At 40.7% G+C, this 27,724-nt stretch overlaps 1 protein-coding gene across 6 annotated transcripts in view; it reads left to right on the forward strand.

The window, feature by feature from the left end:
- SEMA6A (semaphorin 6A) overlaps positions 1-27,724 on the forward strand; it is a 228,145-nt gene that overhangs the window by 118,861 nt on the left and 81,560 nt on the right. For all 6 annotated transcript variants that reach the window (XM_089491896.1, XM_089491911.1, XM_089491932.1 and 3 more), the window contains 4 exons: positions 1,088-1,205; positions 16,562-16,622; positions 18,611-18,673; positions 20,346-20,447. In XM_089491896.1, the coding sequence (XP_089348022.1) occupies positions 1,088-1,205; positions 16,562-16,622; positions 18,611-18,673; positions 20,346-20,447 (344 nt within the window). The remainder of the gene's footprint in view (positions 1-1,087; positions 1,206-16,561; positions 16,623-18,610; positions 18,674-20,345; positions 20,448-27,724) is intronic.

Consider the following 27,724-nt stretch of genomic DNA (forward strand, 5'->3'; position numbering starts at 1 on the left):
ACACAATTCATTTGCATTACACAGCACGTTTATTTGAACCACCTGAATGTTGACTTGCCATTTTGTGGCCTCTGGAGTTGTGTGTATCATAAACCTAGCAAATTCTTCATTGAGTCAGTGATTTTATTTATGAAGAGAAAAAAACCATTCCTATTGTTAATACAAATTTCAATTTTTAGCTCATCTCTGCTCCCAAAAGCAGTCAGTTCTCTTGGGCATTTGGTAGTTTTCAATTCTTTGTTCTAGTCAGTTAACCACCTCTGTAACTGTCAAATTTCCTCTTGTGGGCATAGTCCAGCCCTTTACAACTCAACAAGATTGGAAAGAATATCCCATAATAAAAATTAAATGTCTGGAATGCCCAAGAACAGCTTCCCTTCCCTCCAGTGGTACTTTCCAGATTATAAAGTCCACTATCCCTAGCCAGAATGATCAGGATTGAAGAATTATGGGAAGTAAACCCATCAGTGTCTCCAGCGATTAGGGTAGTTAGTCCAAAATACCTGAAGATCACCAGGTTAGGAAAGATTTACTTGTATCTCATAGATTTGTACTCTTCAATGAAAATATATATATATCACTTTCATAATAACTAAGAAATAGATCTTGATGAGCTACCGTATGTAGTCTTCTCATTTGTAAATTGTTGGGCTCTATATTGCTTTGTGATTGCTATATGCTGGGAGAAAAAGGAAAGGTGTATCTTTTAGATCACACAGCTAGTGTCGAGGACTGAATGAACTATGCTAACATGCTTTTATTGTGTAGCTTTATCCAGGGGTGGCCAATGGATTTGTTGGCAAATCCACAGCTGCTCTGATTCATGTAGGCGCTCTTCCAGTAGAGGACCTTATACCAACAAAGATTCTGCATCAGGGCTATTCCTATATGCAGTGGGTGTAACATTGAGAATAGATTCTCCAAACCCATGGCAATGGATCCACTTCCTCTGCCCCTACTCTATCATGTGGCCATGCTGGCTGGGGGACACTGGATACTGTGGTCCAACAAAGTAACTTTTCCAAGCTCTCAGCTCTGTAAATCTTGTCCCTTTTTTCTTTAAACCTCCTCTCTCCTTTTTTTACAGATACAAAACAGTATCCGGTGTTTGTGGGTCACAAGCCAGGACATAACACCCCACAAAGGCACAGATTGGACATCCAGTTACTCATGATCATGGAAAGAACTCTCTACATTGCTGCTAGGTCAGTCTTTTTCTTATGCCCAACTTACTTTTCTCCATAACACAGATAGGATCCTTAGGAAAGGGCTCTATGAAATCTTTTTAAGGCAAGATAATTGCACATGGAGGCAGACATAAGGCTTTCCAGAACTATGACTTGCTTCATGTAAATAAATCATTCTGTGCCTCAGTTTCATAATTAATGTTATTAAGTACATCTTTAACTCAACTATGTATCATCCACATTGTCACTGGGCTTTTTGTGGGGGGTTTTGTTGACTTTCATAAGATTTATCATAAACCTCCATATAAATCGAAGTCCCTGTATGAGAGGTAATTTGCATTTCATAGTGGCTAAGTAAGAAATTGTCACAGGGAACTGTGTATGGTAATGTAGACTTCCTCTCTCACACTCATTTAGATTACAGGAACCTGTAGCAAAGTGCATCCCACCCCCAGGTATAAAGAGCTCTTGCAGCACCTTTGAAACTAACTGTGCGAAAGAAGTTGTGGCATAAGGTTTCACAGACTTGGTCTAGTTCTTCAGATGCATGGAGTGAACTGAGAAAGTAGCATTTGAGGAAGCAGATCAATTCTACAAAAGCATATGCTTCAACTTCCTTCACACAGTTAGTCTCAAAGATGCTACATGATCCCTTTGCATACTGATATTCCAGACTAACATGTCTCTGAATTCTAAACTGGGAAGAACAGGAATAAAATTCAGGACTTTTCAATCAGTCTGGATGCATCTTCAAACTCTGAGAAAGCATAGCCACTAGGACAACTATTTCTGTATTGGGTAATGCCCCAACAAAATGCTGGCCTCTGCCTCCATAGGCTTGTTATCCCATTTATAATTCAAAGAACTGTGTGTATACACAGTGAGTTGTATTGTCTGTTCAGCTAGGACTGTATAAAAGTCTTGGTGACTCGACTTTGCAGGCTGAACTCTTCAGCTACTGTAATCAAATCAGTTCACCACGTACAGCAGCTTCTGGGATATCAGAACCATTCAATTTGTACAAGAGGTTATGATTTGTAGGTACACAACTAATAGCCTCTTTTGGAGAGTAAATACATTGCATGAGTAAATATTTGCAGTGAAATTAAATTTTAATGACATTGGGATAGTCAGTGTATTTTATTGTATAACATAGAGAGACTGAGACAATATAAATAAAGATATGTGCACACTTCTTTTCTTTCAAAGGCTTTGGGAAATGTGAAGTTAATTATTTTTGCAGAGGCTAGTTCCTGAACAAACATTCTTCTGTGTGGTCATTCTGGCATCCCATATATTGGATTGCTTCTGGGCAAGCTACATTGAGCAACTTTCTTGAGCTCCCAGTAAAAAAATCACAATTATGAGCCAATGTTTTTCAACATTAGGAAGTTAAATGTAGTTTGTGGTTGAAGTTGGATAACTGTTAGCCACCAGAACTGCTTCACTGCAAACCAGTTTTTAAACTTTTCACTTACTGCCATTCTTTGTAACCTAATTGCATGAGTTGGTCTAAAGTGTTCTCTCAGTTCACTAACAGATTCATAAATGTACTTGTATAAAGGCCAATTTATCTGAACATCTGTACAAGTAGCAGCCACTATGTTCATTAGCTTTCTGAATGTGTGAGAAACTAGATATCACCACACATGTAACAATACTTTGCTCATCTACATTTAGGAAGATTTGCCTTTGCATACAAATGCTTTGGCCAGAATCCTATTGGTAGTCCCATCCAAAGAAGACTCATTGAATCAATGGGATTTACACAAGTGTTGATGCATTGTTCAACAATTGATTCAATAGGTCTATTCTAGTTGACATTACCAATAGGATTCACATTTCATGTGCAGTGATGCCCTCGTATGACCAGCTTATGATAGATAAAGAGCAAATTATTTCAATACTTTATTCTCTAGAAATTAGTATTTAGAAATGTACATGCTATTGCTAACCCTAAAATATTTGACAAAAATCCTTTCTGTATCTTTTTTTAACAAAACATTTCCTCCTGCCCCATTCCCCCATGACATGTAGGGACAATTTTGCTATGCTTGCTGTACTCCCTAGGATATTTGTTGGCCTTTTTCCCAAGAAGAAGAAAACTTGGTCATGCCAGCAATTGCAATCTACAAAAATGATGTCTGGCATCTTTTAGTGAATTATGATGTATGAGTTGAATTTAGCAATTGCAACTCAATGTTTTGGTCATTGTGAAGGTCAGAATTCTGTTCCCACCATGCAACAGCCAAAATCCCTCCTGAGTCCACCATGCAAGCTGTGCGATTGTCCAACACAGCCATTACCATGTTGTCAGAGAGCAGGAAGATCTATGGGGGCATCGTGTTACCAAATTGCTGGAGTCTGGGGAGGATGCTCACAAATTAATATGTCTTAGGGAAATTTAATATTAGATCAAATGAGAGTCATAGTATGGCTGGAGTAACAGGCAGTCCAGAACAGCAACCCAAAAGTATACCAGGTCCAAATCACACAGAACTCCAAAGGCAAATCCAAGTAACTTTTGTAATTTTATTAGAGGAATAATCGCAACACACACATGCAACACACACACACACACACAGGAGCTAGGAAGGAAAGGTGGGAGACGGAATAGTTTGAGGCCTTGCTAACAGTGATATGTTACCGACTGTGAGTCTTAATTCCAATTGATGGGAATCCAGAATGGTAGCCACTGTGGCAAAGAGAGCAGCAGGTGTATTGAGGAGCCTAGTCTGGTCAAACTGACAGAATGCCTGTCTGATTGTTAACTAGACTGAAAAATGGCTGTTTTAATAGCTGTATATATATACCCAGAATTATGTCTTAGGGGCAGAAACAAAACCTTGAAAGGATTAGAAGCTCTGCTAAATGGTTTCCTTGGGGGAGAAGAATAGTCTGAGGTAGAAGCAAATAGTCAAGTCATTGATGTGAATGCACTAGACACAGAGATTTCCCAGTGTTTTCCTGTCTTAGGCAGTTTCTAACAATCCCCTTTGGTCCTGATCCACTCACAGCCCTCTATAATCAAAAGGGATTATGCTGGAGCCTTTGAGAATCCCATCATGGCAGGTGCTTTCTAGATCCTGGCTAGCCCTAACCAGTTTTTCCAAGTGTGTGAAGGTCAGGCGTCCACAGCAGAGTCATGCCTAAGTCAATCCCCCAGCTTCCCTTTTAATATTAATTTGATATGAATCATGAGACACAATTGGAGGCCTGGTCCTGGGGTAACAGTTGCCAGTTACTTTCCTGGAACTAGGTGCACTGCAAGGACATCATCAGCAGGGATATCCCAAGGACTCTCAGAGGTTGCAGTGTGCCCAGCCCAGCAACAAGAATATAGTTGAGCCCTTCCCCACCAATGCCCCCTCTCTCCAACTAAACAGAAATGGCTGTGCTGAGTGGGGAATGTGCTGCTTACAAAGTAGATTTGGGTGGTTAGCGTCAGGAGACATAACTACAGAGAGGTAGCTACATGTGGTAGCTACATGATGCACATAGTCTCCTGATGCAAGATCTCTTCCACTCTTGCCAATTTCTGAGAGAGAAGCCTGGCAAACAGGGAACAGTTTGGACCTTCTTGTTCTGGTGTTTCCTGAAATCTCTACACTAACATTGAACAGAATGTGTTCCATTCCAAAGGTCACTTAAAATTCCTTCTTGTGCTGAGACCCTGCATGGTTGTGGGAAGATGGAGAACAGAGGTCACTTTTACCATCAGGTGAAAAACTAGAGTCATCTAGTGAGTCATCTTCTCACATTAGTGTGAGTAGTACTTTATACTTACACCTCTCTTTCTCCTTTGGAGGTTGTAAAATAAACCCAGCCACAGTGGCAAATATGAATCCAATCAGAGGTGTTTATCGAACAGCCTTGTAGAGACATTAATTGAAACAGTTCTTGGCATAAATCCCTGAGCTATGGTATCAGATGTTTGTTTCCATGTCATTGTGCGTGCTTTTTCAAGTTGTCTAAATATAGTAATGTTAAGTATACATTTGTACCCAATTACCTAAAACAATAAAAACAAATGACTAACATTTGTTGAGGCAACTCAGAAAACCCAGCACCCAGTAACTGCTTGCACTTTTATTCTCTGAATTTTCCTTGGATTGTAGATAAAAGCCTCAGTAGTTTGGATTTTAAAATTTACAAACATGTCATACTCATAGTTTCCAAAGGAAAAGGGATTTGAAATTTATATTTGTTGTAGGTGGGTCCCTGTACAAATTAGGAACAAATCTTCTTACTAATCAGTGAGAATTTACCTCAAGTGAAAGAGTGGTCTGTATTTTGGATCTTTACAAAGAACAGATGGGTAAATTTCCATCCACATACATATAAAGTTAATACCTACCCAGAGCTGGTTTCAGATTTGTGTGGGTCTTTGGTATGTCTGCCCTCACTTCATGTGTGGCATGTGCTCCTGTCCCTCACTGTAAACATTTGTCCCTTCTTCTTATACAAATCTGGATGCAGTAGTGTTTGGTGGCTTCAGCTTCCATGTCAAAGGAGTGGTGGATCTAAGAATTATTGCTTTAGCTGGAGATGCCAGAGGTAGGACCTGGGACTTGCTAACTGCAAAACAAGGACTCTGGTATACTGAGCTATGATCTCTTCCTTTAAAATAGAAGTGCTAAACTCCAACAAAGGGCCATTTCCCCTAGCATGTGTATCTTACTGTTTCATATGCATCTTACTTTTTAAAGGTAAACTTTTATTTCTTTTTATTTCTTTTAGTTCTTTGAATGCTGTGCATCCCCTTTCCAAATTTGGTATACACATTTCCCCTAGAATTGAAAAAGAAGATGTAAAAAAGCAACAGTACTGTGGCTCCACTTGCAGAGCACTGCTACCTTTTCCCAATCAATTATGTAGGAATGTCATATTGCTTTACTGTTGCTGAACTGAAACTACTACTAATAGAGACTTAAGAATAAAATCTTGAAAAGCTCTTACCTTTGTAACTAGCTTGAAGAAACACTCAGTGAGTGTGTCTTTTCTATAAGCTAGTAACATGTACTAATAGTTCCCACGTGGATCTTGTAAAGTGGCAATGATTCCTTGGAGCACTTCATGTCATTAAATTGTAAGCTGTGAAAGGCCCTGGATGGTTAGCCTTACACAGCTCTTAAGAGCTGAAATCTCGAGGGCTGAGCAACAATCTCTATATATCCTGTATACTCTGTATTCTTTAAAACACCATAGCAGGGATGTTTGATGACATGAGACAAGTATTGAAGAGAAAAGGACGAGAAGGGCAAGCAAAGTCTGAATAATTAAATAACATTTCCTTTTATAGCTATATGAGAATAGTAATTTTCTCTCTGCTCCTCTCCTCCTACCAGCTTCTCACAGAGCACAAGTTCTTTTCCAGTGTGTGTTGCACTTCCCTTCTCCCACTGCACTTTTGGGTAGCCTGACATCCATCCCTCCTAGGTATGTGAAGACAAGGGGGTGGAGTTGTACACACCTGTACCTTCTATGATTAGGTAGATAGATGGCTCCAGTAGACAGCCAAGGGTCCAACAGAGGCAGCATTGTTTAAATCTCCTTCCCTTACAGGATTATGCCATGGCAACAATCTGCATACTGCTTACTGGAGGTGGGAAGGAAAGAAGTGCTAGGATTGTCTATTTGTGTAAAGAATGACTTAATTAGCAAGAGCTATATAGATCCTACAGGCAGAAGGCGGGAGCAGGAGAGGGGTGAGCAAGGCAGTGTTAGGGAAGAGAGAAGACTACAGTGCCTTATTGTTAGCAGTTTAGCAGGCTAACTAGTACTTGACAGATCTTCCAGTATTTGCCATTGTGTGACCAGCTGCGGTTTGCATAACACATATGGATATGGTTTCTAGTTATCCGGAAATCAGATTTCATTCAGATAGTTCCAGAAACTGGTGTTTCCTTTTTCCAAGAGCTGATTGGCAAAGCAGTCACAAAGTCATTATAAGGAGGCATGGTTAGGCAGAGCTTAGCAACCCAAGCTTGTTTGGAAATTGTACTGCTTTCATTTTTACTGTCAATTAACGTGCACAGAACTGTGCTAAAGGAAGGCAAATGGAACATTTTTAGACATTGCCAGTGCATAATAATCCCTTGTTCATTTACAATTTGGATTTATTTATTTATTGGTCTACTTTTCCATAACAGCACAATAGCTAAAATATATCAGAGGAAGAAGAAGGCAGAGAGGGCCCCATTTCAGTCAACAATAAAGCTAAAATCAAACTAATGGATAATTCCCTTCCTCCAATCACAGTTTAGCCAACATATTAAACTTAGTCTGGAAATAAAAGACAGTTTCTACAGAAGATCAGGGAGCATATAAAAAGAAGTGTGTACACACACACACACACACACACACACACACACACACACACTTTTTTCAAAGTTTGAAGTCTTACAAAGTCTCATGCAGTGGCAGGTAATAGAATTGAGAAAACCTGATTCTGATAATAATATTTTTTTCCCATGTGGGAAGAAGAATCGTGCTTGTTACCTATTTTCAAGGAATGTTTTGTGTCTCCTTTAGTTAGAAACTAACCTTACTATCTCTGGGGGTTTTTTGAAAAGAAAAGAAAAGAAAAGAAACTACTCTTGACAACTGAGATTTCTGTAGACCCCTGTAAGATAGCACATCAGTCTGCTTCAGTATCAGTGTTGTCTCCTCTGGAGTGAGAGGGAGGGATCATTATTATTTTAAATAAGGCAGATAAGACTTTTTAAAAGAGAGAGAGAGAGAGAGAGAAGTCCTGCACTCTGTTCTTTGCTCCCAGTTCAGAGCAGGTCTTCCAAGGTGTGATTAGACAGATACTTTGTTTTCATCTTGCTTGTCCAAGATGAAAATGCCCTTGTATTCTGCTCAGCACAGAAGGAGGATGTGTAAAAATATCACACCTGTACAGCTTTGTCCTGTTTCCCGTTTCCAAGGAGAAATTGGCAGATAATTCTTTAAAAAAAATTAACCCGTCCTCAGCAAAACAACAAGGTGAACATAAGCAACTTATGTAAAATATGTTTTTCCCTGGAGTGTATTTTTAAATAAATAATAAATAAATAAACTTTATTTGTATACCGCCCTTCGAAACATCAGGGCGGTTCACAGCAGACATCCATACAATTATTAAAACAACATATTAAAACCATCAATACAGTAAAAATAGTCTGTGCCAAATCACAGATGACTCACCAATGGCTAACAGGGGAACTAACAAAGGGACTTAACAGGGACTTAACAGAGTGGGGGAGGGCTCACAAGGCAGAGGCTTAGGGATAAGCCTGCCTAAAGAGAAGCGTCTTTAGCTCCTTCTTGAATTGGGCCAGGGAGGTTGCTGAACGGAGCTCGGTAGGCAGCACGTTCCAGAGGATGGGGGCCAAGGTCGAAAAGGCCCTTCTGGTGGTGTTGTTCAATCTAGCCTCTGGAACTTTTAGTAGCTGCTGCCTGCTGGATCTGAGCATGCGGGGCGGATTGTACGGAGAGAGGCGGTCCTTCAAGTACTCTGGGCCCAAGCCATTTAGGGCTTTATAGGTTATAACCAACACCTTGTATTGCGCCCAGAAGCGAATAGGCAGCCAATGTAGGTCCTTTAAGACCGGTGTTATATGACTGGTCCTAGGTGTATTAGTGACCAGTCTCGCTGCCATATTCTGCACTAATTGCAGCTTCCGGGTATGGTACAAGGGTTGCCCCATGTAGAGCGCATTGCAGAAATCCAACCGAGAGGTTACCAGAGCGTGTACTACTGTTTCTAGGTCCCCCCGGCTCAGGTAGGGACGCAGCTGGCGTATCAGCCGAAGCTGATAACAGGTGCTCCTGACCGTCGCATCCACCTGAGATGTAAGGTGGAGCGACGAGTCAAGGAGCACCCCCAGACTGCGTACAGAGTCCTTCACGGGGAGCGTGATCCCGTTCAGGACAGGTGGAACCACCGCCATCCCTGGGCCAGGAGAACCTATCGCGAGTACTTCCGTTTTCTCTGGATTCAAGCTGAGCCTGTTTTCCCTCATCCAGCCCATTACCGAATCCAGACAGGCCACGAGAGGAGAGATGCCATCCCCGGTCACTGCATCAGTCGGAAACATAGAGAAAATTATTTGGGTGTCATCAGCGTACTGATAACCCCACGCCCCATGTCTCCGGATGATCTCTCCCAGCGGTTTCATGTAGATGTTGAAAAGCATGGGAGACAGAATGGCCCCTTGAGGGACCCCAGATGTTAGGGGTCTCTTGTCGGAGCACACATCTCCCAGCTGCACCATCTGGAACCTCCCAGTGAGGTAGGACCGGAACCACTGAAGCACAGTGCCCCCGATCCCCACCTCCTCCAGGCGCTCCAGAAGGATACCATGGTCTATGGTATCGAAAGCCGCTGAGATGTCCAAGAGCACCAACAGGGACACGCTTCCCCTGTCGATGCTCAGACGGAGGTCATCGACCAAGGCGACCATGGCAGTCTCAACCCCGTAACCCGCCCGAAAGCCAGTTTGAAATGGGTCTAGATAATCCGTATCATCCAGGATCGATTGGAGCTGGATCGCAACCGCCCTCTCGATCACCTTACCCAAAAATGGCAACAGCGATACAGGCCGATAATTATTGTGCATCAGGGGGTCCAGGGAGGGCTTTTTTAGTAAAGGTCTTACAGTGGCCAATTTTAATTTCGATGGAAATTGCCCTTCCCTGAAAGATGTATTGATAATCCGGTATAACATTAAAGTTACCACCGGTCCCCGCTGAGCCGCCAGCCATGAGGGACAGGGATCGAGGGAGCAGGTCGTCTTCCTAACACTCCTAAGGATCCTGTCCACATCCTCGGTACTTACAGGCTCAAAGTGATCCAGTTTAACCAAGTCCACGGAAGCTCTGGATACCTCTACTCTGGTCTCTGCTTTAACACTGGCATCTAGACCTTCACTTATCTGAGAGATTTTATCCGCGAAGAAGTTGTTAAATCTGTCACAGCAGGCCTTGGAAGGTTCAAGGATCTGGTTCGGGGCAGGAGGGAGCTGGGTTAGCTCCCTCACAACCCTGAACAACTCTGCCGGACGCGACTCCGCGGACGCAACACGTGCACCATAGAATGAATTCTTAGCTGCACGTATCGCCTCTCCATAGTCCTCCAAAAGGTGGTCTAGGAGAGTCTTGTCGGATAAGTGCTGGTGTTTCCGCCAGCGATGCTCTAGTCGTCGCAGAACCCGCTTCCTTGCCCGGAGGTCTTCCGTGTACCAGGGCTTCCTTTTGGAAGCAGGTCTGAGAGGACGCTTGGGAGCGATGCTGTGTATAGCCCTGGAAAGGTTGGTATCCCAGATACCAGTCAGGGCATCAACAGAGTCGCCGTCGGTTCCAACCGTAGACCCCTCTAGGGCTTCTTGGAACCTTTTGGGTTCCATCAGCCTTCGAGGGTGGACCATTTTAATAGGTCCGCCACCCCCGGGAGGATCTGGGTAGAAGCCTTGATTTTTGCCTCCACCAGGAAATGATCCATCCATGACAAGGGGGAAATATTCGATATTTCCGCCCACGGAATTTCCATGTCCATACAAAAGACCAAATCGAGTGTATTACCCGCAGAATGCGTAGGCCCTGAGACCAGTTGTGACAGGCCCATGGCTGTCATGGTTTCCATGAATTCCCGAGCCGCACCGGATGGAACATAGTTGGCCGCGAGGGGGATGTTGAAGTCCCCCAGGACTAAAAGCCTGGGGGACTCCAGCATCAGCTCCGAGACCAACTGTGTCAGCTCGTTAAGGGAGTCTGTTAGCACACGGGGTGGCCGATAGACCAACAGAATCCCTAGACTGTCTCTGGCCTTCAGGGTCAGGTAAATACACTCAATATAGGACGTTTGACGCACATGGTTCCTGGTTAGAGACAAGGTGTTCTTATGCACCAAGGCAACACCCCCTCCCCGCCCACCTAACCTGGTCTGGTCCTTCACTGAGTACCCGGCAGGTAGGGCCTGAGCCCATACAGCTTCTCCCTCAGGCCCAAGCCAGGTCTCAGTAATGCAAGCCAGGTCACAGTTGTTATCCTCAAGCAGATCGTATATTATATGGGATTTGTTGTTTATAGACCTGGCATTGCACAGGAGCAGAGACAGGGTTTGTGGTACGGTTGGAGCGACCTTCAGGTCTCTTTGGTTAGGAGAGGGACAGGAAGGCGTGATAGATATTACGCATCGATCTCGCCTTCCCCTGTAACGCTGGTCCACTCTCCTACCGCCATACCTCCCCTTGCCCCACACTACCTCAATGGGAGCCCCGTCCCAGCATAGAGAGTTACCCTCTACCTCCCCAGCCAAAACATTCCCCGAGTCCATATCCCCCCCCTCCCCCTGTAGCACCATGGAAAGGGCAGAGAGAAGACACTTCAGTCATTCTCTGCCCCATTCGGCACAGGAACACCTCCCTTGCCCTCACTCCGCCGCTAAAAATGCGCAGCTGCAGAGATGCAGAGTCCAACAGCAGTCCGTAGGCGGCTCCCCCGGGACGGTGCGCAGATGCGCACCTCCGACAACCCGGGGAAGGCCGCCCGGCAGCAGTCGCAGTTCCAGCAAGGCTTAATTTGATCATTAATATTGGAAAAGCAAAATGATTTTTAGAAACAATGCCTTTCTTGTCAACCTTTCCCATTGCTCATATTGTCAGTCAAAACACATCTCCCATGATGCTGGAGAAGTATCTGTTGTCTGTCAAAAAGAAGGTCTAAAATCTAGCCTCTTCATAACCTTTGATAACTAACTAACCAACCCAAGAAACAATAAAAAAAATTGAATCGAAATAATAAACATATCTGAACAACACGGTTTTTGGGAGACAACAGTAATACACAGTCCAAAGTAGTACTTCAGTGCTGAATATATTCAAAGTATATTCAATATATGCAAATTATTTTGAAACAGAATAATAACATCTGAACAACACATATTTTAGAAGATAATTATAGTGCCTAGTCCAAGGTTGTCCTTTGGTGTATTCTTGGGCTGTATGAGGGCTAGTAACCTGAAGCTGAAGACAGAGATTACAATGGTTAAGTGGCTCCCAGGTCCATGATCTAAGAGACTTGCATGCCTAGGTGGAGTTACATCACCCCAAACAAGTTTGCTGTTGCAGAAGTGGGGGAAGGGAGCTGTATCCATTGTTGTCACTGGAGTGAACACAGCAAAATGAGGGCATCCCCCCCCCAAAAAAAAATAAGAATTCTGCCCCTCTCATGAAAATTTTCCTCCACTCCCAAAATTTCTAGCATGGTAGGGTCTTAAGATGTCAGTTGAACATTTAGAAATAGTGTTCAGGCATCTAAAGAAATGAGGCAGACAACAGCACTAGGGAAATGCAAACAGCAAATAATAAGAATTGTAGGTTCAAACAATTTTCAGCGTGTTACTTTGCAATTCTAGAAATGTGGAAAGCAAAAGAAATTTTTAGAACAGGATCAGAATTCTTATTTATCTCTTTTTCATAGGTGTACCTTGTAGTGACCTCCATGATTGGATCTATTACCAGCCTGGGCTAGTATTACAATTGGAAAATTAAAAAAAAACCCTGGTCACTGTGATCTCTGTATTGGTAACCTCAAGCTTAAATTACTGTAACAATTTATGTGTTGGGATGTAAGGAATACTTCTCTTCAATGAAAGAGGGTGTCTCAGCACAGATGAATATGAAATATTGAGACCAGCACCCCCCTCCCCCCCCAAAAAAAAGAAAATGGTCCACTGCTATAAAACTTTTCACATTTCAGGATTTTTTATGAAAAATTTGCACAAAGAACCTTCAGTATTGCAAAAAAGCTTTCACAGAAAACACTGTATTTTTTGCCTGGTTAAACTGTTTTGGACCATTAGTATTACTGTGCAACTGATTTTTTTATTATTATTTTTATTTTTATTTTTATTTTTTTTGGCAAAAAATAAAGTTAAAAATGCAAATAAGAATAAGAAGGCCACCACCAAAAACACTAAATCTCTTGCACTCCTGTTCAATGAGGGGAAAGGTTTTGGGAGTATTTGTTCTTGCATGTGACAATGAAATAACCAAAGATTTACATCTCTGCCTTTGTGTGGGGCTGTCCTTGACGTTGGTGTGAAATCTCTACTTAGAGAAGAAAGCAGCAGCTGGAGTAATTTGCTTCACACATATTCCACCTGTACTAAATGACTTACCAGAATATTATTAAGGCAGATTTAAACTGTAGGCATTAGTATTCAAAGCTCTAAACTCAGGACCATGCTACCTTTAGAAAGGTGACCACTGTAACAATCCCTCCCCACCCATCATCAGGAGAGATCTTGCTAACCACGTAATGGTCTTCTGATTTCCACTTGGCAGTGACACAGAGATAGTCTCTCTCATCGTTGCTGCATATCCTCTGAAAAAGCTTCCCTTCTGTGGCACATCAGGTTTGAGTACTAGTATCCTCCCAACACTCTTTGGGAATATGGGGGAAATTTGCCATGTTTTGGGGGACATTTTACAACAGAGCCAGCATGGTGTAGTGGTTTCAGTGTTGGACTAGGACATTAGGAGACCAGGGTTCAAATTGCCATAAAAACCTTCAGGGGGACATTGAGTAGGTCACACTCTCAGCCTCAGAGAAAGGCCATTGGTGTATCCACACTGCAGAATTAAAGTAGTTTTACACCTCTTTAAGTGCCATGATTCAGTCCTGTAGAATCCTGGAATTTGTAGTTTGGTATGGCACTAGAACACTCTGACAGACCAGACCGAATAACACACCAAACTATGAATCCCAGGATTCCACAGGATGGAGCCATGACAGCTAAAAGTGATGTCAAACTGTTTTAATTCTGTAGTGTGAAAGACAAGCCCACTCTGAACAAATCTTATCAAATCTTGATAAATTCACCTGGGAGTCTCTAAGTCGGAAACAACTTGAAGGCACACAACAATTTTACATCAGGAAGTAAGCAGAAGTCTCCTTTTCATCCCATGTGCCTAAAGAGGGCAAAAAAAAAAAATCTTCTCCATATCTACCTTAAACAAATTTCAAAATGCTAGGCAGGGTACAAAAACATCCAAAATCCACAAAATAGCGATATCTTTATTAGGCTAGCCAAAATGAACACACTACATGATGCACGTTTTTGAAGCCCCACTGCCTTCATAAGACAAAAATGTTTTTAAAAATCATGCAGAATGGGTGAAATTGAAACTACTTCTAAAAATACTGCAAATTGTTTAGAATTTACAACAAAATAGTTCTTATTTCATAGCAATATATAAATTAATATGCACAGTGATTCATTGTTATGTACACTGATTAATTGTTTCACCTAAGTTCTGCATTTGTTTGTTGCACTGTATTCCTTTTACACTGTTTCTATATTGACTTAGAGAACAAATAGTTTTAAAAAATACTCATATGGTTTTTCATTTGATCTGCAGCCATAACAGTTTGTGAATAGGAACTTGTACACTGGAAAAAATTGTTTCCCCTTCCTCCCACCTGCAAAAAAATTTTTTTTCATTGTTACTCATTTCCACTTCATTTTGTCTTAGCGTGTCCTCAATCTCACAAAACAAAATTGGAAACAGAAATGAAAATATACAATGAAGCAAGATCTAATAGTGATTATGCATACTAGAGCATCTCATATTGTTATTTTGAGATTTAAAAAATGAAATGCCTTTGTTTGCTAGCTGCAATGCAAAATTAACATTTGCTATATGGACAAAAATTATTCTCTGTTTACATAACTTCTACCAGAGAAACCAGGCTAAAAGAATTGATTCAGTTCAGAGACTAATATAATACTGACCAAGTCATTCTTGATCCGAAGGCCAGTATTTGCATTTTAAAAATAAAGCATTCAAATTTTAAAACTCCAATTTCATTTTTTAAAAAAAAACATTCATTTTTAAAATCAACTGGATTTTTTTTATCGTCTTACTTTACAGATTGGCTTTTGTCACCTAGACTATAGTCATCACTTTACCCAACTTGACTTTTAGTTTGGGTGGAGAGACCTCAGACCTGAGGAATATATTTTGTTTTTTCACTAGTTGAAGTTGTCTATCAGCAAGAGCAGGATGGACAACAAGGGCCAGTAGGGTTGCTAGGTGAAGATTGTTGCAGACCCTGAGGTTTTCAGGCCATCATTTGAGACCTGGGAATGATCCTGGTGCTGTCACTAACTGTTTTCCATTACATACCAACCACAGTTGCTCACACCTTGTCATTCAAACACACACATTCAGAACGTATTCTCCTGTTTGGAAATTAAGACAAAAATCTTAGCTAAAGGAGCTCTTTCCAAATTGTGAAATGAGGGAGATTTTTCCTTGCTTATTTAGAGAAACTGGGTGAGGAACGTTTAGTCTACTTGCTCTGGACACCAGAATTCAATTCCCAGCTTGCTCATGAAACCCACTGGGTGACCCTGGGCAAGTCACATACTCTCAGCCTCAGGTGAAGGCAATGGTAAACTTCCTCTGAACAATCTTCTCAAGAAAATCCCATGATAGGTTCACCTGAAGGTCGCCATAAGTCAGAAATGACTTAAAGGCACACAACAACAACATGCTTCTAACCAGAGGATGGAACCTCTTAAGAGTCTGCAAGATGCCACAACAAATAGTGGAAACTCAATGCCAGGCCCAGAAATCTGGCAACCCCAGTAGTCAGGTGGGGATCAGTGTACTTAAAACTAAGGAATACTATGATTCTGGCCATACCATAGGAACAGGAACTTGTATACAGTACTAGAGTTACATTTTTTACCCTTTTCAGTGATGGTAACCTATCTGTAAATTGCTCTCCCCAGAGAGGTCTACCTGGTATCTACATTATGGTCTTATGGCTCTGGAGACCAGGAAATCCACTGGGCAACCTTAAGCAAGTCACACGTTCTCAATCTCAGAGGACAGTGATGGCAAACACTCTCTGAACAAATCTTGTCAAGAAAACCCTGTTAAAGGTTCGGTCACAATAAGCAAGAAATGATTTGAAGGCACACAACAACAAACCAAAAAGCCGGAGTGAGGTTTTGTGATTGCTGTTGTGGGAGCCTAAAGCTCTTACCAATGTAATGCAAAACTTGCACAGATCTATCAAGATTCTAGTCTCCTCTCTAGATGGAAGATGTTAGGAAATGCGTGTTCACTTCATCAACAAAGAACTTTCCCCACAGCCTTGGTTAATTCACAAAATATACAAGTGAAACAGCCATTCTTACATAATATGTAGCCTTAATGTTGGTAAAGCAAAGGAAGCTGGTGTGTATCCTTGGATTTTTGTCTTCTCAACTGCTCCATCCCATGCCATCCCATTGGACAATTATTTTTCTGATTGAGAAGCACCTTGCAAATAAATCAACTGACTGGCATTATTTTTCCCCATTTTGTTTACAGGGATCATATTTATACTGTTGATATGGACACATCACACACAGAAGAAATTTATTTTAGCAAAGTAAGTAGTATTCGATCATTCTCAAGCCATGGACTGAAAGAAAAGGAAGGGATAAATAAGAGAGGGAGGGGGACTTTGTTCTCCACAGCTTTCTAAAACTGCTTTTAAAAGTGCACTGACCAAGGAGGATGGTGCATATTAATCAAATAGAGGTACGTTGGCAGAGCAACCATGTCCACTGTGAACTTCTGATAAGTGGCTTAGCTGAGATTATAAGCAAGTAATCTGTACTGAAATGTGGACTAATGCTCCATCAAATACCTTCTTATTTTGTATCCTGCAGCTTTTTATGAGCGCTATACTACAGTAATTTATCATAATAAGTGCTTTCAGTTTGGCAGACAATACATAAATATTTGAAGGAGCCCCAGTTTATGTCCAACCAGTAAATATATAGAAAACAAAACAATGTAATACTTATTCTAATTAACCTATAAGACTATCCATAGGATGTCCAAGATAAACTAAGATGAAAATGTGAATATTTTTACTGTTGTTTGCTCTGTACCAACTTGGCTGTAAAGGATATGCAATGCTTTGTGAACAAGCTATTTATCAGTACCAGTTCAGTGTTCTGAGTCCTTCTGGCACCCAGGGAATGATCTATGATACCACATTCAAGAAGTACACAGTACATAAATTTAAGGCTAAAATGAGAAACCTGAGAAGTAGCAATGGAGGGGGGGCATTACATCTACAAAAAATATTCTAATTCTTAATGATGCCTAAAAACTGAAAAATATATGTGTTTCTTGGGTGGAAATATTGTCCACAGTCATAATATAATTCCTAGTATTTCAAGACGTGGCTAATAATGGGGCCCTATTTTACTTGCTCAGTGCTATTACAGAAAACTACTCAGACAGTATATCTATAAATGGCTCAATTTCTGAGTATTCGGCTCCCACTTAAGTGCATGTAATATAAAACTAGTCCACTTCTAAGTGAAAATCCAGTTTACATAGCAGTAAATAAACTTGTCTGGCATTTATTTTAAACCACAGGAGTTCAAAGATTTTTTGCCGGTAGAGGCCCAAATTCAGATCTTAGTAGGCCAACTAGACGATTGAATCAATGAAACCCATGTAAGTGTTGTCTTACCCAGTTCGCATTGAGTCAGTGGGTCTACTCTGTTCTAGACTAACAATTGGATTTAGGACAAAATCTGGTGAACTTTTTTTTAAAAGTGAAGCAACCATATTCCTATATACTCATTGGGGTATGTAGCTCAGGATTTTTATCCCTGGCAGAATCTCTTTAGGGTTTCAGAAATAAATATTCCCTACCTGTCACTGGAGACATCAGAAATTAAGCCGGGGTCTTTTGCATTGAAAGCAAAACCCTGCTTTGTGTGAAACAAGGGTAGACTTATTTGTTCCTCTGTCATCATGAGTTCAAGTAAGAAGCAAATCCCACCTTTGCTTTAATACATGTAAGTTCAGAGCTCATGGCAATCATTATTTTGGTTCAGTGGCAATAAATTCAAAGATAAGGGCACACTTCACAAAAATGTATCCATTTATCAACGTTTTTACATCCTTTTTTTTTTAAAAAAAAATGCAATTGAGACCAAAAAGTGGTAGGCTGTAGTGTGTTATATGTAACCAGGGCTCTGCTGACAGAAGCAGATCCATCAAAAGAGAATTTAATTGGATTGGTCTAGATGTAGAGGTATATCAATTTTTAAACAATCCATTGAAACAAGGTAAGCTAATAACTGTCCATTTGGATATTCATTTTTAAATGTTTCTCTCAGCAAATGTGCTTGTTGCACTTAATAAGGTGAGATATGTTTTGAGCTTACCAGCTACTAGTCAAAACTAAGCATTCAGAGTCTTCAGTCGCTTTGGTGAATTAACCATAGCAAAAGTGCAGAAAGCTTTGAATAAGTTTATGTTCAGCAACTACATTTCTCTAGGGGACTCTTACTTTTTAAATCAAACACAGCACCTCTAGGCTCTAATTGATTTCTTTCTTGATCCTTGCAGAAATTGACGTGGAAATCCAGACAGCTCGATGTAGACACATGCAGAATGAAGGGGAAACATAAGGTAGGCAATTTTCATTTCTCTGGCAGCTGCCACTTTTGTTTAGTTTTCTGACTGTTATCTCAGACTGCTCTCTGTGATGTGGAATGGATCATGCCATTCAGTTCTCAGCTAGTAATTGCTTTTTCCATCAGCTTATTGAAAGCTTTAATTTGCAAAAAAAAATAAGTTTGCTTCTAATGTGATGCAACATTATGACAGCAGACCCAACAGGATCATGCAGGACTTAGAGGGGGAGGAGATTTGGGATGTTAAAGGTGTGTACTGGCATCATTTGATGTCATTTTTGATAGCTAAATATGACTTTTCATTTTCTATTTGAAGTTGACATAATATTGTATCTGTACACGTAGACTGCTTTTTGAAGACCCTGGAAGGGCAGAAAGGATCATATTGTACAGTCGGACCTTTTTATCCGTGGTGGATCCATTCTGGACACCACCACCTCTTAGATATGAAAAAATGAGAGACTTCAAGTTCTGTTGTCCCTAGTAGCAGCATGACATGCACACAGCCAATAGTGCGGCCCTGTACATGTGCCACCATTGGAGACAATGGAGTTTGCCATCCATGGATGCTTAAATTCACAGATGGTAAGCCCCCAGATAACAAGGCCCCACCGTGTTGATGCAAAATGTCACACTAGCAGATGCCCACCAATACAACACTATTTCTTTCTCCTCTCTACATACAGCACTTCTTGGCATTCATGAAGAAAGCTCTGTTGTATTTCCTATCTTTCCAGAACAGGTTTTGCAAATATTCAAGGGGCTACAGGATATGGGAGAGCTAATGTTTCATAGCGATTTGAGTGTTAGACTACGATTCTGGAAACCAGAGTTCAAAGCTCCACTCAGCCATGGAAATGCACTGAGTCACTTTGGGCATGTTAAATTCACTCAGTCTCAGATGAAGGCAAAGGCAAACCCCCTCAGAACAAAACTTGCCAAGAAAACCCATCCTTAGAATCTCTGTAAGTCAGAAATGACAATGGAACACAAAACCAAGAGCAACAGGAAATGGAGGAACTGACATGCCTCCCAGTTCAGTTTATAGGAGTTTCATCAATGAAATGACAAGTGTTTGAGCTGTTATGATTAACTGTGGTTATATGAGTGATGGCTGGTGACTTCATTGTCTGGGGGGGCAGTGAATCCATTCTGGGATTATAGTTTTAATTTTAAAGCAGTTATTTAAAGTGATGAAACCAAATCTCAAAACGGGTTCAGCACTTTGGAGGACTCAAACCCAGAGTGACATTCTGGCAGACATAAAAGCACCCAGTGGCCATTGGGATTAATCTTGATAAAATACAATTTCTGGTCTGCATTTTTCACCCGCCAGTGCATAAAAAGATTATGTTCCTTGATAATTACCACCAATCAAAGTACTGAAATCCTACATCTAAGGCACAAACAATTATTAAAAGGTAGTTCATCACCACAGAACAATATTAATATAATGCCCTTAGTGTCTGACAATAGTTTGTTTCAATATAGGTTGAAGGAAATCCATGGTTGCCTTGCTTTAAAAATGATAAATATAAATTATGAAATAATGTTTACTTTAGTCAGTTTAAATGTAAGCCTGTCAGGGAAATTTAGCAATGTAAACAAGAGCATTTTTAGCTTATTTGCTAATTCTTTTTCTTCCCTCCCCCCCTCTTTTTTTTAAGGATGAATGTCATAACTTTATAAAAGTTCTTCTAAAAAGAAATGATGATACATTATTTATTTGTGGGACAAATGCCTTCAGCCCCTCCTGTAGGAATTATAAGGTATGTATTACATTTGTAAGAAAGCATATATTACCTGGCAGATTCTATCATAAATTATCATAATTGCCCAGACTCCAGAATATACTAATAGCAGAACTATAATGAAATTCCCTCCCCTGGATGCTATATCTTATATTAAATACTAACTGAAAAGCAGGAGAAGAGTTTAAAAAACTGAACGGGATCAGATCAAGAGATTCTCTAGACCATCATTCTGTCTTGACACTAACAACACATCTGAAGCCCTTAATCATGAATTCAGTAGCGCCTCCATACAGATCTTCCCCTAGCATCTGGCATTGAGAAGCAAACTGTCTCTGATCTTGGAGATGATATTTCGGCATCATGCTAAGTGACTATTTTTCCGTAGGAATTACCTCACTTGCCTTTTAAAGCCATTCTACATCTTGTTGAAGGAAATTTCACCATGTTTACTGTGCACTGTGTGAATAACTTCATTCCAAAATTAACCAGTTCATCTGCTCTAATTTAACATCCCTCATTCTAAAGCTGAGTTTTCAAGTACTACCATGCTGAGGAGTTTTTGAGTCTCTGCAGTCTTAGATGGAACATTCCCCAAAATCAAAGCGAATAAGAAGACCTTTGCTTGCCTGGAGTTCTGTGTCTGCATCCAAACCCTATGGAGTTTTGGACTGCAGCACATATGTTTAATTCTGAGCTGAGATGAAGGTGTGCCTGGAGCAATTTAGGTACCTTTCACAATTCTTTTGAATTGGTTGTTATTGCTGTGTAAGCCTGATAATACTTTGTAGTCACTTGGAACAATATCTTACTGCTTGGTACACTCAAGTTATTCCCCTGCTTGCTGCTAATTAAAATGTTCAGACCTGAAAGCAGATGCCTGAAGCTAAGGATCTGCAGCTTGTTCAAACATATGGAAGTAGGAGGCTGGCTGTGTAGTGTTATGGCCAGCTCAGCAGTCAAAAATGTAGGCAGTGAAGAGGTTAGTGCAGCAGGAATCTGGCTCATTGCAAAGAAAAGCAGTCAACACTGATCAACCACTACCGGTCAGCTACCCACGTTTCCTCAAAAAAAGTATTTGAGTAGAAGTCAATTTCCCTTCATGCTTCAGGAACGTGTTTTGAACACAGTAAAGTTCTTAAGCAGTTCTTTTCTGCTTGCTTGTTCTTTTAATCTTAAGTGTCCAGAATGTGAACTGATCCTGTCATTCCAGGGCTAGGAGTTGTATGGTCCTCCACATGTAGCTGGATTGCAACTCAAACATTGCTCACCACTGGCTGGGTACAGCTGCTTGGAGTTGCAGTCCAGCACATGTGAAGAGCCACAATATTGTATTTATAAACTGTCCAATTCCAAAGAATTTTCTGTAATCCATTTCCTCGGGGCAGAGAACATTTTGTCATAATAGCAACCACAGGTGGTGAGTGGCAACTGGGTTGTAGCCAAAGTGATGCTACTGCAGATCTAGATGGAGTTATTGGCATGATTAGTGGAACTCCAAGGTTTGCAAGAGTAGAAAGAACTTTTGTGAGGAGGAGGGGAAGACCTAAGGGGTCCAGATAGGTGTATTGAGGGCTGCATATGTTCAATGTCTGCAAAAACTAAGTGTTGAGGGCAGAAAGACAGGAAGGGTTTCAGGAAAATGCTGAAAGCACTGCTAGGTGGAACATTGAATAGTAGCACTGAACATTCCAATATTTTGTTGTACCTCCCACATATAAACTGCTATTGCCAGACTTACTCCTTGTGACACTGAAGAGCATGCCAACAACAAAAGGAACTGATTTGAGTAGTGCCAGGGCTGCTCCAGGGTCACCATTGCTGTGGTGGTGAATACAGTTGAGTGCCATTCACAAAAGAGGGACATTAATTAATTAATTAATTAATTAATTAATTAAAATACAATCTTTTGCCTTATTTTCTGGGAACTTATTTCAGGGGGAAAATCAGCCCAGAGTTCGCTCAGGGCAATTTTTCATTTTTCTAGTAGGAGCAAAACTCGGACAACGATTAAAAAAGCAAGGGAGAAGAGAGCCGTACTCCCTTAATGGAAGTTGGATGGGATGAGAGGAATGATTGATTGATCTGGCTCAGATTTAAATTTAGCCTCATTGAGCTTCACCACCCTTACTTTTGTCAAATAATTTATTCACATTACACCCTATCAGAGGCAAAGGAAGTCTGCTCCAAAGTCAACTTCTGTCCTTGAGTTTATAAACATTACTTTGGGGGGGGGGGGGTCTGGGGGAATTTTGGCTAGGAATTGAAATCCAAAAAAGTACTTTTTCAAGCTATACCCTACCCTTCCATAGTTATTGGATTTATTTAACCCATTCATTTGAAATGATTGTTCAAGTGACCACAAAACTCAAACATTTAAAAACTCAAAACATTTTTTAAAAGAGTGCGATAAAGGAATTCAGATTTATGAGTAGTTATGACTCTGCATTTTAAGAGGGCATGATTCTTTGGTGGTTTATGCTTGAGCCCATGCAATAAAACAGGTTGAGTATGCAACACATGGCTATCTTAGTGCCCTCCTTTACACTGTGCATTTCTGGTGAGAACAGTCCATTCTTGAAGACAGCCTTGTTGAACATTGGCTGAATACAGTGTATAACTATATTGTATTCTGGCATAACATATATGTCCAGCCTCTTGTTTGCTCTCTCCCTATTTACCATTTCCAAATCTTACACAAAATATAGAGTTACTGTACAATTCTTGTTAACACCTCAACAAATGCCAACCTTTAAGTTCTCAAAAGGTGAAGCAAATGTCTCAGGAGAGGTCCAGGAATTCCTGAGAAAATTTTTTCATACTTGCAGCCTTTCAAAAATGCTTAGGTCAAGAGTTAAAATATCAACCTTTGTGTTTATTGTAAAGGCTTTTTAATGTTATCACATGCATGTATTTTCTGTCCTGCCCCCCACTTCATAAAGCTGGTTTCTTCACACCCTTAACCCATGTGGTGGAGCCATGTAAGCTTATTCCTTATATTCTTTCAAAACAAAAACAAAACAGTGAGCAGAACAGAAGACTTCCATGTGAAGTTTATATATAGGGATGCCTGAACATTTTTTATGTGTGAGAGAGCTGTGAGTCTTATTTAAAACAACCTAAATGATAATATGATCTTTATTGTAAGTCACGGGTTACATATTACATTACCACCCTAGCAGAGTAATAGGCACATTTTTTTTAATAATGGGTGAGATACTTCATTGTCAAATATAACAACAGTAGAGCTCTGTCATCATAGTTACATCTAAATATGCCACTTCTTAAAGTAACAGTGTTCTCAGTCAGTGCAGTGTTTTGTAAAAAAACAACACATTTCAAATAACATTAGCGGGATACAAACCGGCATATAGTACGTATTCTATACGTACTAGGGTTAGGAAGGGGCGGTGCTTCCGCACCCCCCTAACCCTAGTACGTATAGAATACGTACAAGATGGCGGCGCCCTTTCCACATGGGCACCGCCATCTTTACGTACTGGACGCATAGCGTCCAGACGTGTCGCGGCACTAATGACGTCACGAATGCGCCCTTGGCGCTTCGCGACGTCATCAGTGCGCCGCGGAAAGAAGCTCCAAAATGGAGCTTCTTTTTTGCTCCGCGCGGGAGCCGCGCGGTTTGGCTGCTGCAGCTCCCGCACGGAGCAAATGGCGCCGGCGGGAGACCGTCGTGAAGTGGCGGTCTGTATCCCGCCATTGTTAGCTTGTAACACCTTATTTTCAAGTTCTCTTCATGAAGTTCACAGTGATATAATGCTTTAAAGTCAGACTATCCAAATCCTAAAAAGAATCTTCCTGTCAAGTGGCTAAATTCCATTCTTTATCTTGTTTTTTCTCTCTGCTTCTTCTTCTGGGGCAGGAGATGGGTGGAATCATAATGTGAAGAATATAAATGCCCCCTCTTGATTACTTCTACAGATGTTTCATTCATTATGATATATGGCTCCCAGGTCGGTTTCCTCACCTGCTGCCAGGGAGCTTACTCAATAACATCTCAGGGGCCTTTAAAAGGTCAATAGAACACCTGGGCTAACTGGTGTCAAAGCACTCGGTTGTGCTGGCATGATGCTACTGTCATCTCTTGAGGCTCTGAAGCGAAAGTGCAGATGAGCTACAGATGTTGCATTCTGAGCAAAACTCCTTTCTTTTTATTGTCTTCTTAAATGTTTTCCCATTCTAGGATAAACACAAATGATTCTGTTCAGGAGGTCTGGAGAGAAAAGATACATGACAGGAAACAAATGATGACAAATCTTCCATTGCTTGAAAAAGGTCTCTCTGGCCCATGGGACTGAAAGTTGATTGGATGAGACTGATGGTGCTTACATGGCTTATTATCCACACTAGTTTTTCAAATTCTATTTCTTATACTTCTCCCTGTCAAGGTAAATTGAATTTGCTAGGTGGATCTGAACCCAAATAAAACAAAAGTCACTACTGACTAATCTTAAAATACATGAATCTTAGGCTAGAGGCTCTGCACTTTTCCCTGTGGCTTTCACTATAAACCTGCTGAACTCCTGCTTTGTATTGAGCTCATTATTTGTATAATTACTGCTACCCTATGGAGAATTAGTTTCCCAGGGGTTACACTGACGACTGAGATTTACAGGTACTCCACAGATTAATTCTTGACAGATAGAAAGAGGATTTATGCATAAAAGTGGCTCAGACCAATATAGCATATGCCTTCCTGAAAGGAAAATTGCCAAAAAGAAAGCACAGTTCTAATTATAAATAGTATAAGGCAAAATTATTTTTAGCAGGAACAAAAATGCAAGTGTGCTTGGAACACCTGACAAAACAGAGGTCCTAGTTGCATGGGATGCTGCCTACATACATGCACAGATGCATGTAGTCATATTGTCCATGTACATATGACCAGGAGCCCTGGTGGTGCAGTGGTTAAATGCCTGTACTGCAGCCATTCACTCAAAACCACAAGGTTGCGAGTTCAAGACCAGCAAAAGGGCCCAAGCTCGACTCAGGCTTGCATCCTTCCAAGGTCGCTAAAATGAGTACCCAGACTGTTGGGGGCAAATTAGCTTACTTGCTGTTCACCGCTATGATCTTTGGAATAGCGGTATATAAATAAAACAAATTATTATTATTATTATTTTGTATACTGTGGACCCATCTTTAAGAACAACAAAAAAGGTTTTTTGGGGTATGTCTGCAGCAAAAGGAAGAAGAAGGAAACGGTAGGGCCACTGCATGCAGAAGATGGCAAAATGCTAACAGGGGACAGAGAAAAGGTAGAATTACTCAATACCTTCTTTGCCTGAGTCTTCTCAGAAAAGGCAAAGGGTGCTCAATCTGAGGATAATGGAGCAAAGGCCAGAATAGGGGAATTTCAGCATAGAATAAGTAAAGAGATAGTACAGGAATGCCTGGTTAATCTAAATGAATATAAGACTCCAGGACCAGATGAACTACATCCAAGAATATTAAAAGAACCAGCAAATGTAATATCGGAGCCATTGGCAATAATCTTTGAGAACTCCTGAAGAACAGGAGAAATCCCAGCAGACTGGAGGAAAGCAAGCGTCCCCATCTTCAGAGGATCCCAACAATTATCATCCAGTTAGTCTGACATCAATACCAGGAAAAATTCTAGAGCAGATCATTAAACAGAGAGTCTGTGAACATCTAGAAAGCAATGCCATAATCACAAAAAGTCAACATGGGTTTCAGAGAAACAAGTCATGCCAGACAAATCTATTCTCTTTTTTAAATAAAATTACCAGCTTGGTAGATGAAGGGAATGCTGTGGATATAGTATATCTTGATTTCAGTAAGGCCTTTGACAGGGTTCCCCATGACATTCTTGCAAACAAGCTAGTGAAATGTGGGCTAGACAAAGTAACTATTACATGGATTTGTAATTGGTTGACTGGCCAAACCCAAAAAGTGCTCAACAATGGCTCCTCTTCATCCTGGAGAGAAGTGACCAGTGGGGTCCCACAGGGGTCTGTCCTGGGCCCAGTGCTATTCAACATCTTTATCAATGACTTGGATGACAGAATTGGGGGCATAATTATAAAATTTGCAGATGACACCAAATTAGGAGGGATAGCTAATACTCCAGAGGGCAGGATCAAAATTCAAAATGATCTGAATAGATTAGAAAGCTGGGCCAAAACTAACAAAATGAACTTCAACAGGGAGAAATGTAAGGTACTGAACTTAGGCAGAAAAATGAAATGCACAGATATAGGATGGGGGACACCTGGCTGAAAGAGACTTTATGTGAAAGGGATCTAGGAGTCCAAATAGACCACAAACTGAACATGAGTCAACAGTGTGATGCGGCAGCTAAAAAGGCCAATGCAGTGTAGTGTCTAGATCAAGGGAAGTAATAGTGCCATTCTATTCTGCTCTGGTCAGGCCCCACCTGGAATATTGTGTCCATTTCTGGGCACCACAATTTAAAAAGGACGTTGAGAAACTGGAACATGTCCAAAGGAGGGCGACTAAAATGGTGAAGAGTCTGTAAACCATGCCCTATGAAGAATGACTTAGGGAGCTGGAGATGTTTAGCCTGGAGAAGAGAAGGTTCAGAGGTGATATGATAGTCCTGTTTAAATATTTGAAGGGATGTCATATTGAGGAGGAAGCAAGCTTGTTTTCTGCTGCTCTAGAGACTAGTACCCAAAACAATGGAAGCAAGCTACAGGAAAAGAGATTCCACCTCAGCATTAGGAGGAACAGTAAAAGTAAATATGGTATAATGGGTGCAGGATACAGGCTATCAAATAACATTAGAAAGTTGGGGAAAAGTTTGGATGAAAAATATACAAAGATATAAAAGGAAAACTAAACCAAGAAGAAGAAGGTATTATTTTGTATTTGGTTACGGCAGCTCGACTGATATTTGCTAGATATTGGAAGATAATAAGCACAGATTTATTTGAAGAATGGATTATGAAAGTATATGATTTATCTATAATGGACAAGTTGACAATGGTGATAAACAGGAAAAGTGAGCAACAGTTTCTGAGGAAATGGGAAAAGGTTAATAAGTTATGGGACTGAAAGCCTTCAGATTTAAGATAGAATGTTATAGCTCATGCCTTTACTTTTCAATTATTAATGGAATATATTAATGGCAATATAGGTGAACTGCAAAATTTGAGAACTTATAAAGAAAATATGTTTCTGTATATAATTTATTGTGATATACTGCTGCTCATAATGTAATTATAACCAAGTGCTTATTTTAAACATAAATAATATTCTTTCTTTTTAAAAAAATAATATTCAGGGGCTTATAG

This window comes from Sceloporus occidentalis, unplaced genomic scaffold (assembly GCF_023333645.1).
Source record: "Sceloporus occidentalis isolate IW3139 unplaced genomic scaffold, rSceOcc1.0.p SCAF_1, whole genome shotgun sequence".
Taxonomy (NCBI): domain Eukaryota; kingdom Metazoa; phylum Chordata; class Lepidosauria; order Squamata; family Phrynosomatidae; genus Sceloporus; species Sceloporus occidentalis.